Source organism: Spermophilus citellus, assembly GCF_964194105.1.
Source record: "Spermophilus citellus genome assembly, chromosome: 4".
Classification (NCBI taxonomy): domain Eukaryota; kingdom Metazoa; phylum Chordata; class Mammalia; order Rodentia; family Sciuridae; genus Spermophilus; species Spermophilus citellus.
This window is the reverse complement of record NC_138185.1, coordinates 109,889,816-109,904,820: the sequence shown is the minus strand read 5'-3', so window position 1 is coordinate 109,904,820 and position 15,005 is coordinate 109,889,816. Positions and strand designations below refer to the sequence as shown.

The window sequence follows — 15,005 nt, the reverse complement described above, 5'->3', positions numbered from 1 at the left end:
TGGCAAACTAGCAGGATATTAGATATTAAATCAATACCCGTAAATCAAATGCATTTCTATACATCAGTGATGAATCCTCTGAAAGAGAAATTAGGAAAACTACCCCATTCACAATGGCCTCAAAAAAAAAAATACTTGGGAATCAATTTAACAAAAGAGGTGAAAGACCTCTACAATGAAAATCATAGAACACTAAAGAAAGAAATTGAAGAAGTCCTTAGAAGATGGAAAGACCTCCCATGCTCTTGGATAGGCAGAATTAATATTGTCAGAATGGCCATACTACCCAAAACTATAGATTCGATGCTATACAGATTCAATGCAATTCCAATTAAAATCCCAACATCATTCCGTATAGAAATAGAAAAGGCAATCATGAAATTCATTTGGAAAAATAAGAGACTCAGAATAGCCAAAGCAATCCTTAGCAAGAAGAGTGAAGCAGGAGCATCACAATACCAGACCTTAAACTATACTACAAACTATAGTAGCAAAAATGGCATGGTATTGGTACCAGAATAGACATGGAGACCAATGGTACAGAATAGAAGACACATAGACAAACCCAGATAAATACAGTTATCTCATACTAGACAAAGGTGCCAAAAACATACATTGGAGAAAATATAACCTCTTCAACAAATGGTGCTGGGGAAACTGGAAATTCATCTGCAGCAAAATGAAAATAAACCCTTATCTCTCACCATGCACAAAACTCAATTCAAAGTGGATCAAGGACCTAGTAATTAGGCAAGAGACCCTATGCCCAATAGAGGAAAAAGTAGGTCCAAATCTTCATCATGTAGGATTAGGCCCCAACTTCCTTAACAGGACTCCTAAAGTGCAAGAAATAAAATCAAGAATCAATAATTGGGGGCTGGGGATGTGGCTCAAGCGGTAGCGCGCTCGCCTGGCATGCGTGCGACCCGGGTTCGATCCTCAGCATCACATACCAACAAAGATGTTGTGTCTGCCGAGAACTAAAAAATAAATATTAAAAAATTCTCTCTCTCTCTAAAAAAAAAATAATAATTGGGATGGATTCAAACTAAAAAGCTTCTTCTCAGCAAAAGAAACAATCAATGAGTGAAGAGAGAGCCTACATTTTGGGAACAAATTTTTGCCACACACATGTCAGATAGAACACTAATCTTCAGGATATATAAAGAATTCAAAAAACTTAACACCAAAAAAACAAACAACCCAATCAATAAATGGGCTAAGGAGCTGAACAGACACTTCTCAGAAGAAGATATATAGTCGATCAACAAATATATGAAAAAATGTTCAACATCTCTAGTAATTAGAGAAATGCAAATCAAAAACACTATAAGATTTCATTTCACACCAGTCAGAACTGCAGTTATGAACAATAAGTGTTGGTGAGGATGTGGGGGAAAAGGGCACACTCATACATTGCTGGTGGGACTGCAAATTGGTGCAACCAATCTGGAAAGCATGTATGGAGATTCCTTTGAAAACTTGGAAAAACCACCATTTGACCCATGTATCCCACTCCTCAGTCTATATCCAAAGGACTTAAAGTCAACATATTATAGTAACACAACCAGATCAATGTTTATAGCAGCTCAATTCACAATAGCTAAACTATGGAACCAACTTAGATGCCCTACAACAGATAAATGGATAAAGAAACTGTGGTATATATACCCAATGAATATTACTCAGCATTAAAAGAGAATAAAATTATGATATTTTCAGGTAAATTAAATGGATGGAGTTGGAGAATATCATGCTAAGTGAAGTAAGCCAATCCCAAAAAACCAAGGCCAAATGTTCTGATACGTGGATGCTGATCCATAATGGAGGGGTGGGGGAATGGGGAACAATGAAGGAACTTTGGGCAATGGGAGGGAGGGTGGAGAGGAAGTATGGGGGCAGGAAAGATGGTTGAATGAGATGGACATCATTACCCTAGGTACATGTATGACTGCACATATGGTGTGATGCTACATCATGTACAGCCAGAAAAAAGGAAAAGTTGTGCTGCAATTGTGTACAATCAATCAAAATTCATTCTGCTGCCATATATACATAATTAGAATTAATTAATTACATTTTAAAAATAAATAAAATATTTTTGTATACTTACAAAAGGCTATCACTTGAGGAAGTAGAATTCTTGCATCAAAGTGTGTGGACATTTAAAGTTTTACTAGTGTAACCAAATTGATCTCCAGCGTGGCTAAATAGGTTCAGCACTGGCAATAGTAATTTTTTTTAATATTTGCCAATCTGGTGGGTCAAAAATATCTTCACTCTTTTTTCTAAGGATTGCTTTGGCTATAAGCAAGATTTTGATTTGTATTTCTTAAATTATATGTAAGGCAAAACGATTTTTTGTTTGCTTATAGTATACTTGTACCTGGTTTTCTGTGAATTGCCTACTTATCTTTCTTGGCCTATCATTTGAGCATTCTACCTTTTTTGGCAAATATATATTACGCTCCTACTATGTGAACACTGTGCTGAGCCTTAGAACTGTAACAATGAATAAACACCACAGTCTCTGCCCTTTGGGATCTTACAATGTCCTGGGAAATAAACATTAATCAAATAGTTATGTGGATAGATTTATATGCAAACTGAGTTAAAGGCCTTGAAGGAAGCCTCTTGCATCTCATAGAGCATACCAGGGAAGATGCAGACTGGACAGGATGGGGAAAAAAACTCCCCAGGACAGCCAATATCTAAGGCCCCAGGACAGCCAATATCTAAGGCCCCAGGACAGCCAATATCTAAGGCCCCAGGACAGCCAATATCTAAGGCCCCAGGACAGCCAATATCTAAGGAATGAACAGGATTTGGAGTTGGCGCAGAATTTTCAGAAAAAAAGAGGCAACATTGTGGAGAAAACATGATGTCTTTGATGAGCTGATACAGTAGAACAGAGCACAGAGAGACAGGAGAGCCTGGGGCTACAACAGTTGGGTATATAAAATAACAGGGCTTGCTTTATTTTTACCCCTGAGATTTAATGAAAGTCATTCAAGGAGCTTAAGCCATAGTTGGTAATCCAATCTGAATCCTGAAAAGAATAAAGAAATCTTGTCTGGCTGAGAAGAAGAAAATAGGAAGAACAATTAGAAGGCTCTTGAATGAGTCTGAATAAGATGTAATAGTATTTTGGCCCTGAATTATGGAAGTGGACATGAAGAGAAGTAGATGGTTCAAGCAATAGGCAGGAGATTAAATAAAATCTTTAAGATGGATTAGATACAAGAGGTTAAAAAGAGAGACTGGGCCTATGATGTTTCCTGAGTTTCTGGTTAGATGGATGATGATACATTTCCTGGGATCAGAAACTGAGAGGTCCAGCATGAGTTCAGCCTTAAGATACCCAAATGAAGCTGTCAAGAAGGCAATTAGATGTAAAAGTCTGGGGCCAGAGGCAAAGTCTGGGAACTAAATTTGGAAGTCTCTGGCATATACTAATTAAAGCCTTGGCATAAATGAAATTGCTCAGAAAAGGAATTCAGTGCCCATGACAGGTCTACTCTTAATCCTAAGGAACTCTTAGTGGCTACATAGAGAACAATGAAACAGAAAGCAGGACAGGCTCAGAGCAAGAGGAAAGCAAGCTGAGTGCAGGGTCCCAGAATCCAACAGGAGAGTGTTGCAGTCGAATGAAGCAGAGCTCGAGGCCACTCCTTCATCTAGGAAGATGAGACCCCAGAAAGAACCATTGGGTTTAGCAGCATGGAGGCCTTGGTGACATTCATTTGAACTTTTTCAGCGAAATAATGGGGGCATTATTTTTAACTGTTTAAAAAAACAGTTTCAAACCTGTCTTCCTCGTCTTCACCCCTGACTCTTTGCCACTCAATAAGCTGAATTGATTTTATAACACAGTATTCTGAGCTCCCTACCTGTGCTCTCCCAGTATCCATGGCAACCAGCCAGCCAAGGGTGGTGTGTGCAGGGAAAGATGCATGAGTTTGGAGACCCTTCTTCACCCTCATGAAGCTTCTGCCGGTGCAGGTCTGGTGTCTGGGAAGACCCATCATAGAAATGCTGCTGAAAGTGGGTTTAACAAAGAAAGAATCCTTATATTTTTGTGATACCTACTGAAAGATTTAAGGATAAATAAGATCTGGAATTTGCAAAGTGAAATAAGATAAGCTATGAGTTGATCATTGTCAAAGCTTGTTGATGCATATGTAAGGATTTATTGTACTCTCTACTTTTATGGACAAAATTTTTCATACTAAATTATAAAAAGTTAAATTAAGTATTCTGTAAAATGAAGACACAAAGAGCCAATGGCCATCCTGGGGCCACTATGTATATGGCTTTTAAAACTGGAACATCCTGGGGCTGGGGTTGTGGCTCAATGGCAGAGTACTTGCCTAGCATGTGTGAGGCACTGGGTTCAATCCTCAGCATCACATTAAAAAGATAAATAAAATAAAAGCATTCTGTCCAACTATTTAAAAAAACAACTATTAGGGGCTGGGGATATGGCTCAAGTAGTAGCGCGCTTGCCTGGCATGTGTGAGGCACTGAGTTCAATCCTTAGCACCACATGAAAATAAAATAAAGATATTGTGTCCACCTAAAGCTAAAAAATAAATATTTTTTAAAAAAACAACTATTAAAAACGGGAACATTTCTCAGCCCAATCCACCATTGGCTTGCCAGTTTCAACGTGTCAGATGTATCTAAGGAAATTCTACTTTCTTCTCCACTGATCTAAACACCTTGTTCCTTTTCCCTTTTCTTTTTTATCACCTGCTTCCTGAGTGTGGATTTCAAAGCACAGATCTGTCACTCTGGTCCTGGTGAACTTCAACAAGTCCCCTTGCATCTCTGAACCCATATCTGAAAAAATGAGAATAAGTCTGCTTAGCAATGTTGTAAAACTTGTTGGTCTACATAATATAATATTTGCTGTGTCAGAGTTTTAGAAATATAATTAATTACATTGTGATTATTTCTTCAACTCTACAGTTCAGTATCCATTCCTCTTGGGTCTATGTAGTGGACTAGAAATTACATTGCTAAGCAATAATGTATAAAACTTCCCAATTCTCAAATTTGGGTTTATTAAGAAAGGAAGGAAGGAAGGAAGGAAGGGAGGAAGGAAGGAAGGAAGGAAGAAAGAAAGAAAGAAAGAAAAAGACTACATAAGCCACATCAAGCCCATCTACAGGCTAAAATCAGCAACTGGGTGGCCCACATGCAACCTCTCACCTAGATAATGGCATACAATACAACTTCGTGGCCCTTCTCCCTCTTTTTGTCTCCCACTCCTAACTTTCTTCTTTCCTTTTCCCTTTCTGCATTCTTTTCTCCTAACCACTCCCATCCTCTGGGCCTATACTAAGTCCAAGTGGTAGAGGGAAATGGGGCGGGTTAAAGACTCTCCACACCTGGCCCTGGTCAGGGGTGTGGAAGAACGTGGCACAGAGAGGACCATGACAAAACCCTGGACGGAGGAATAGGTCAGCAGCTGGGGAGGTGGGTTCAGTTTCTGGAGGACTGATCTGAGGGACTCATCTGAGGGGCTCTCGTTTTTCTCCACAGCCTTACGAAGTCGTTCTGGCCGCTCCATCATCAATGGGAACTGGGCGATTGATCGACCTGGAAAATATGAGGGCGGAGGGACCATGTTCACCTACAAGCGTCCCAATGAGATCTCGAGCACTGCTGGCGAGTCCTTTTTGGCCGAAGGTCCCACTAACGAAATCTTGGATGTCTATGTGAGTATAGATGGTTCTGGGCTGTTCTCTAGATTTTGTATCTGGTTGCTTCCAAAGAACACACTTAGGGCAAATAAGCAATAAATCATTCCTCAGGCTCAATAAAATCGTTTGCGTGGAGCTGGTTGGAGGTACCCCTTCAACGCTTGGCACTCATCGCTGTCATTTACCCCTGAATGTACCCCGCTCATAGAAACTTTAAACTCTACCAGATGCTTGATACTCTGAGTTTATTGACCCAGTAAAACCAATTTTACTTGTTGAACCAAATCAGAGGCAAACATGTCCTTTATTTCTTGAACACTGGATCTCCTCCAGGCACTTCCCTCCTAACGCTCATTTGGCATGTTTTCTTTTCACGGCAAAAGAAAGCAAACGTCAAATGCAAGACCGCTCCCAGCTCCCAGCCCTCTTCAAACTCTGCTAAAGCAAATGAAGAATCCAGCGCTCCAGACCCCTCCAGATGAAACGATAAAGCTTAGAGCAACAGTCTCGAGGTTTACTAGAAGTTCCTCGCTTCACAAAGGAGAACTGTAATCTACTTTATTTAAAACTAGAATATCAAGTTGCCAAACAGTTTTAAAAGATCCCTATTTTTTTAAAAGAAACAACTAGAATCCAGTCTCCTGAAAAGATCAGGAAATAAAGGATGACCAGAAATAAAAGCTTAAAATTATGTTTGGATAAAAAGAATGAGCTCACAAAAAAAAAAAAAAAGAATGAATGAACTCACCAGTAAATATACGTACTCTGTCCCCAAAGCCCTGCTGGTCTACATAATATTTGCTGTGTCAGAGTTTTAGAAATATAATTAATTGCATTGTGATTATTTCTTCAACTCTACAGTTCTGTGTCCATTCCTCTTGGGTCTATGTAGTGGACTAGAAATTACAAAGAAAGCCTTGTTATAGTCAATTTGGGTTTTTTTTTTTTTAAGCTATCCACTTGGTGGGTTCACTCTGGTTAAATTTGAAATGGTATCAGAGACTGGGGTTGTGAAAGGCCTGCTGTGGGTGGTCTTGGAAAGGCGGCCAACAATAATTTCATAAACAGGATAAGGCCTGGACTGGCAAAAGAGGCACGAGTGGAATGGGGGCAGTAACAGAGTGTGTAGGTGAGGGGGATGGGGTAGAGAGCAGGAACCCACAGTCACACAACTGTGTCCTTCAGGGCTCTGTGCTCACTACCACATTCCCACACAACAGCCCTGAGTTGGGATGGGTTCATGGTGTAGGAAGCCCAGTGCTTTTCATGTCGGCCTACCTCTGGGTGACTGATGGGATGGAGACCCACTCCACAAGGAGGCAGGGGGTGAGAGATGATGGCATGATGACATAAACATGAAGGACAAGCACAGGAACCCCTACCCCCTCACACTCCCAACACCCCGTGCTGGAGCCAGTCAGCAGTACCATAGGAACACAGGACCTAAGAAACCAACTGTGACTCTTACCTCCTCTTTTCTCCAGATGAAGACATCAAAAACTGTGGGATTCAGAGACTTGCTCTAGATCACAGATGGCCAGATAGACAGCCACTTCATCCAACATGGCAGCATTTCCTTGCTTGGCTCAAATACTGTAAATCCTCATTCTGTTGCTTCATTGAGCCCAAGCCCTGCCTCCCCCAGTGACAGCAACGGGCATTAGGACTTTGTGCTCCAAAGACAATAGGGGGCGCTTACTCCACAGGCCCTGCTCACAGATGTGTTTTCATCCCAGACACTCTTCCAGGGCTGACTTCCAGTAGCTTCCTGCTTGCTGTCCTATCTCTTTGTCACTGGTTCCTGAAAGAATATGACCCAAGAAGACTTACTTCCCTTATGACCATTTTTCTGATCCCATCTCTTTGTGATTCTAGAACTTTCCATAGATGAAAAAGGGGTGGGATGCAGAAAGCCAACAAGGGATAAACTTGAGCTAGTCTCCCTGACCAAGTAGAGGACTTTAAAGAAACGTAATACTCCAGGCCTGCTCTGCCAAGGAGGTTTCATCCTTGTTTGTATGTCTCACCACCTAGTGTTCAAACAGGTTCTCCTGCAGCAGAGACTTATTTATCTATGTGGAACATATAGGGAGCACGGAGCAAATGCAAAGCCATGGCCTAGAATGGCTGGCAGCCAACAGAAAGGTTCTGCTTCCTATGTGGTATTTATAAAATCTTGACTCTCAGCCTAGTTTGCTTCTGATCTGCTCAAGAATCAAGTTCTTCATTCCTCAAATGATGAGAAGCCCTCTGGAAATAGCTTGGTCTCATCTGCCACAGGGTCACTAACATTACTAGATGTGAATGAACCTTCTCATGTGGCAGGAGCACCACTCGGACTATTGTAACCCATGTCAGCAGGAAAGGGGATGCACATGTGTGCCACAGCAGTGACGCTGACTTTTCTACCATCAGATGATACACCAGCAACCCAACCCAGGAGTTCACTATGAGTATGTCATCATGGGAACCAATGCCATCAGCCCACAGGTGCCACCTCACAGGATACCAGGTAAAATCCCTTGTTTTACCACCAAGCACTGGGACACTTCCTTTTAAAGGTCTGTCTCTCTCTCTCTCTCTCTCTCTCTCTCTCTCTCTCTCTCTCTCTCCTCTCTCCTTGTGCCTCCTCTCTCTGTCTCTTGTGTCTCCTCTCTTTGTCAACACATAGAAAACCATGATCCCACATTTCAAAGTCAGTGGGCCTTACTATGGCAGCATGATTCACCACTGGTGTAAGCCTTACTGATAAGACCATTCTATTCACTTGATTCAAAAACAAGGTGAACATCGGGTCTGCCTTTCTAGTCCAGCATTTTGAGATGTCTCATATTAATTTCCTACGGCAGCTGTAGCAAATTACCTCCAACTTAGTGACTCAGAATAAGATAAATTTACTGCCTTACAGTTTCAGAGGTCAGAAATCTGAAAAGGATTTCACTGGGCCAGAGTCAAGGTGTCAGCAGGTCCAGGGAAGGGCTCACTCTGGATGCTCCAGGGGAAAACCTGTTCCCTTGGCTTGTGCAGCCTGAAGAGCCCACTGCCTTCCTTGGCTCCCAGCCCCTTCCTCCACCTCCAAACCAGACAGTAGCACCTTCAGATCTCTCTGACTGTAGCCCTCTTCCACCATCACATCTCTCCTCTAAGTCTTATCCTCCTAGCTCTTTCCTTTTCAAGGACCTTAAGATTAGATAGCCCTCCCAGATAATCTCTCCATCTCAAAATCTTTAATCACATCCTCAAAGTCCCTTTTGCCATATGAAGCAACATATATCACAGGTTCCAGGAATTAGGCCGTGGACCTGTATAGAGGCAGAGTGGATTACCTGTCTACCACACGCCATTTCTCTTGGTCCCCTGATGCTTCTGTTGATAATAGTTTGACCTATTAAAACAAATCACAAGGTTCACACCAAATGATCCACCCTGCTGCTTCCCAGGGGTGCTGCTGGTGGACAGGGTGGTGGTGCTGGGTATGGTGCTACTCTCTGAAGACATGGCCCCACCAGGTGATGAGTGAGCCCACCAACCAGAAGGAGACTGGAAATGCCAAGGACTGATCACTCACACGCACTGAGTCCAGGTTCTGAGGTCTCCCAACAGAGCTCAGAGGCAGCTGCTATCATTAGCCTCAATTTAAGAGCAAGGGAATGGAAACTTCAGGAGACTGAGTTATTTATCCAGGTTCCATGCCTGAGCAGTGACCTCAGATTGGCCTGTGTGACCATCCTGTGCTATTATCCTGCCTGAAGGTTACCTGGTCCAGTACCTGTCCTAGAAAGAAAGGGAACAGGTGCCAGACCTGGCCCATCCATCCTTCTGTGGGCTACAGTTTGGAAAACAAAGCTCTCTGATTGCCACAGTCTGGGGAGGAGCCACCTGGCTGCCTAGAGACGGGTATGTGGTGGGTCAGCACATGGGACAGGGGTGTTGTCCAAACCTCAAGTCAGCACAACACCCACACAAAATTTGATGCTATTTCCAGGAGCAAAACACAGTCTGAGAAATCAAGCACAGATGGCAAAATACTGGGATTTCTGAGATCTGTTGCTGATTTTTAGGAACAGTTGGATAGACTGAAGTTAAACAGGATGATTGATAACAGGCCTAATGGACCTCAGCAAATGGATAGCAGGGGATTCTGGGATCAGCTTCCTGGAGCAGAGCAGGCCAGAAGGGTGCAGTTGTAAAAGGTGACAGAGGGAAGAGGACATATGGACCAGGCTCCATCCTCCATGTCAACAATCAGGAGGCTCTGAATTCAGCTCTGTCACTTTCTTTCTATACACCCTCAGGCAAGTCGGTAACTTCTCTGAACAAATTCTCAGTCTAAACAATAAAGGGGAAAAGAAAAACTGCAGTTCAAAAGTAGTCTTTCTGGAGATATGGGTGGAGATTGAATGAATCCGTTTTTCTTTAGTGACCAGCACAAACAAGATAATAAAAAGATTTTTAAATGTTTTTTGTCTAGTAACAATCTGCATAATATCATTTATATCCATATGTCTTGATCTTCATTCTGTTTGCCTAATCTGCACATAAATTTTTAAAACACAAAGTGGTTTGTTTAAAACCAACAAAGTAAAAAAGCACAAGTAAAGGGGTGGAGAAAGCCCTATATTTTTAACCGTGCTTTATAGTAACTCTAGAATATGCCTCCTTATTTTATACTAAAATGATACATATTTGAACAATATTCAATAAAAATGGAAAAACATAAAGTTAAAACAGCTCCCATGTAATTACCAAAACTTGGGAGAAACCAAGATGTCCTTCAGTAGGTGAATATATAAACAGTGGCACATCCAGACAGTGGAATAGCACTCCGTGGTGAAAATAAACCAGGTTCCAAACCACCAAGAGACATGGAGAATCAGGTGCAGTGGCATACACCTATAATCCTAGTGACTCAGAAGGCTGAGATAGGAAGATTGCAAATTTGAGGCCAGCCTCGGCAACTTAGCAAAACCCTCAGCAACGTAGTGAGAACCTGTGTTTCAAAATTAAAAAACTGAAGGACTGGGGATGTATCTCAGTGGTAAAGCACCCCCAGAGTTCAATCCCCAGTACAAAAAAAAAAAAGAAAACACAAGAGATATGGAGGAACCTAAAATACATATTACTAAATGAATCTGAAAAGACTATATGCTTTTTTTTAAATTTTTTTATTGGTTGTTCACAACATTACAAAGCTCTTGACATATCATATTTCATACATTAGATTGAAGTGGGTTATGAACCAAGACTATATGCTTACTGATTCCAATTCTATGACATTCTAGAAAAGTCAGAAGTAAGGAAAAAATAAAAAATATCAGTGGTTGCCAGGGGTGGGAGGGGGGAAGAATGACCAGCAGAGCCAAGATTTCAGGGCAGTGAACCTATCCTGTATGACACTATAATGGCCGATGCATGTCATTATGCTTTTATCCAAAACCATAGATAGATGTATGCCATCAGGATGTTGATAGTGAAAGAAGCTATGCACATGTGGGGACAGTGGACATATGGAATTCTGCACCCTGTGCTCAGTTTTGCTTTGAACCTTAAACCTCTCTAAAAAAAAAATTATTAAAAAAAAAAGCAATAGCCTCCAGCCCCATCCCCTTCCCAGAGGGAATCTCTCATAACAATTTGAAGGGACTCTGCCTCACCCCTTTATATGCATACACAAACATGTTTGCAGACAATCTGAATCTTTGTCTACAATCTCAAATATACAAGGAATATCACAAAATGTTCTTTTCCATCACTCAATTTAAATCCAACCTCAATGTTAACCTTCTTTGAAACTGGTAGAAAATTCAGTATGTCAGTACGGGGTGTCTCTCTCTCTCTCTCTCTCTCTCTCTCTCTCTCTCTATATATATATATATATATATATATATATATATATATATATATATATATATATATAATCTCAGAAGGGCCAGAGCACTGGCTGGACCCTCTGAAGGTCTATTTATGCCAATTCCATTGAAAACTGTAGGTTGAGGGCAGCCTCATGGGAGCTGTGGGTTGGGGCTCTGCCACTTCCAGCCTCTGTTGGGGACAAGGATGCCCATAAGCCGACAGCCAGCCCCCAACCCTACTCCAGATATGGCCACCTCCTGGGTTGCTCCTCCTGATGCATGAAGGGTCCATGGTGCTCAGGAAACCCAAGACCTCAGGTTCCTACTTTTCCTACATTCAAAAAAGCCCTCTCCCTATTCCCTCCCTCCCTCTCCTCCTCCTCCTCCTCCTCCTCCTCCTCCTCCTCCTCCTCCTCCTCCTCCTCCTCTCCTCCTCCTCCTCCTCTTCCTCCTCATCCTTAACTGACAGAACTTCCACTTTGCCCTCCCTGAGAGCCCAGCTTTGTACTGTGCTAAAGGAGAGCCATCAACTTCAAGCAGCTTTATTTTCTCTCCTGCAAAAAACCAAAGCAAAAAAAAATCTAAGAACATGGATCCCCTTTCAGACTAGGGGAGGAAGGGGGGAGACAAAGAAAGGACACCAAACACAAATTAACATCCCAAAAGTGACCTGCCACGTGTGTGTGTGTGTGTGTGTGTGTGTGTGTGTGTGTATACAAACTGAATTCTATGCCTTTTTTGTTCATCAAACAACATATCATAGTCAATATCTCCATGTCAGAACACGTATGTGCTGCATTCTTTTAAAAAGAAAATTCACATAGCATTCCATTACGCAGCTGCAGCATAATATATTTTTATCACTATTCTCTGTGAACATTGAAGTCTGTTCTACTGTTTTGCTATTTCAAATAATAACCATATTAATAATCATACTTGTATGTTCAGCTTTACATCAAAGAATGAGAATCTTTGTCTGACAAAGACTTTAGGAGCTGAATCACTAGGTCAAAGGGTGTATGTGAATTTAAATTTTGGATAGCTAGAGCCAAATCACCCTCTAAAAATTGGCATCTATTTGCAGGCTCATAAACAGTGAATTTAAGTGTTTTCATGCACCTTCAGCCAGGGATTTGGGACTCTGGGGTTGATCAGAAACTCCAAGTTTCTGATCCTTCTCATTAGGTAAATGGAGCTATTGATGTTTTTATTCTTGTTTTCGGGTGTAATTCTTTCGTTAGGAATGAAGTGAACATTTTTGTGTGGCTTTTGGCTGTTTGCATGTCTTTTGATGGAAACTGCCTCTCCATGGCCCTTGTATACTTTTCCTATTGGGATGTTCATCTTTTTTCTTATTGATTTTTAATTCATATTTTGAATATTAAGAAATCTAGCATCTGCTTATTTTAAATATCCTATACTTAAGTGTTGCAGATTAGAATTGATCTCATGCCACGTAATTTCTAACGTTGAAGCAATTTCCTCTTTCTACTCAATGTCCAAAATGATCTTTCTTCTCTGTGTGTGCGCTGGCCTCTCCTAGGGGAACCCCTCAATGGCCAGCTGGATGAAGAAGGTAGAAGCCAGGAAGATGGAGAAGAGAAAGAGAAGAACGGGGAGAAGGAAGACTTGCACGGGGAGGCATCTGAAATCTTCACCTCAGAATCGGTGCAGACCTTCCCGGTCAGGCATCCAGATAGATTTTCTTCCCATCGACCAGACAACTTGGTACCACCAGTGCCACAGCCCCCACGAAGAAGCCGGGATCACAACTGGAAGCAGCTGGGGACAACAGAATGTTCAACAACCTGTGGGAAAGGTGAGCCTGCCTGTGGGACAGGGTGTCCCTGTAGAACCCAAACAAGGAAGTATGTCTCAGGGTGTGTGGCAAATCCTCACTTCCGTGACCTACCTGTGAAATGGTTCATTGGCACAACAGGCAGGGTTAGAGGTCCCCAAGATGACCCTTGGGCTCAGTGATCTACTACAAGGACTTACAAGATTCAGAAAGGCTCATGTTTACACTTTATAACAATAAAAGGATACAGTTTAGAATCAGCAAAGAGAAATAACATATGGACACAGTCCGGGAGAAACCAAGGGCAAGTTTCCAGGTGTCTCCTCCTCCAGGATACCTGGTAGAGCCACTCAGGCATACCCTTTATTTTCCCCACAGTGATGTGCGACAACACACCCTGAGTACTGCTGACCAGAGATGCTCACCCAAGTTTCAGTGTCCAGGGCTTTTACTGGGCATTAGTCATATAGGCATGTAACTCCCACATGGCTTGCATTAGCTACACAGCCTTTAGTACCCCCAAGGTCAAACCAATACAGTGTAGCAAGGCTTGAGGCATACAAATACAGACAGTCACTGTAAATCACATTGTCGGCACAAATTATCCTGACAAATCCATACACATGGCCCAAGATCTCAGGCATAGAAAAACTCTCACCAGGCAGAATTTTCCAAGGACTCCAAGGTCATCTCCCAGTAGCTGATTCAGGGACAGTCATGAGGACAGACCTTTCTATGCAATGTGCAGGGTTTGAGCAACCCAGACTGCTGAGTTAGGCCTTTTCTGGGCATATATATATTCACAGTAATTACAGAATGCACATTTCAGGTCTAAAATTGATATACAAGTCAAGGTTGTAGAAGATTTTACACAAATGCCATTTTAAACTCATTCTCAAATCTAAAGATTTTAGGAGAGTAAAACATACTTTGAGGGCTTGAGGTATTAATTAGCTGGCTTTTATACTCATGGTTTCCTTTCCATACTCTCCCAGTAAAAAATCTTAATTCCATATTCATCCATTAGCCTAACTCAGTCAGATAGGACCTCCAAGGGGCAAACCTGTACCCAGCAAAGTCGGGTTTATTAACTTATTGCAAGAAGGGACACTAGAAACCTGAAGAAGCATGGCCTGTCTCTCCAAACAAAAGGGAGTTATAGGATTTGGGAGATGGATGGAGTTTTGGTGTCATTTCAATAAAGCAGAGTTTTGACAGGCTCAAAGCATGACTGTGTCAAGGGGCCAACATGAGGCCTGAACATGGACCCAGCATCCCATTTCCTTGGAAGCTCCAAAGTTAGAATAGGTGTGGATCATGGTATCTAGAAACTCCTTATGTGACATTGTCCCCTTGATAGGAAATGGACTGTGCTTCTGCTTCAAGGTAACTTTGATCCTCGTTACAAGAATACTCTATAAACTGTAGTCATCATTTCCTTCAGATATATAATAATAGCCTCTCATTTGTACTAAAATTCTATTATTGTCCCTGAAATGTCTGTTGTCTGAAGGGAGGTTATTATAGAAACAAAAAGGCTGTGTCCCCCCAGGATTTCCTACAACCTGTGTCACTATGTGATACACCCAACATTTTGTTTTGGGATTTTTTTTCTTTTCTTTTCTTCAAGAGACTTGAATCTAAGAG

At 41.8% G+C, this 15,005-nt stretch overlaps 1 protein-coding gene across 2 annotated transcripts in view; it reads left to right on the top strand.

Moving 5' to 3' along the window:
• The window catches only part of THSD4 (thrombospondin type 1 domain containing 4), a 630,142-nt gene that overhangs the window by 572,046 nt on the left and 43,091 nt on the right, over window positions 1–15,005 (top strand). For both annotated transcript variants that reach the window (XM_081289549.1, XM_081289550.1), the window contains 3 exons: window positions 5,548–5,723; window positions 8,124–8,220; window positions 13,104–13,379. In XM_081289549.1, coding sequence (XP_081145675.1) covers window positions 5,548–5,723; window positions 8,124–8,220; window positions 13,104–13,379 — 549 coding nt within the window. The remainder of the gene's footprint in view (window positions 1–5,547; window positions 5,724–8,123; window positions 8,221–13,103; window positions 13,380–15,005) is intronic.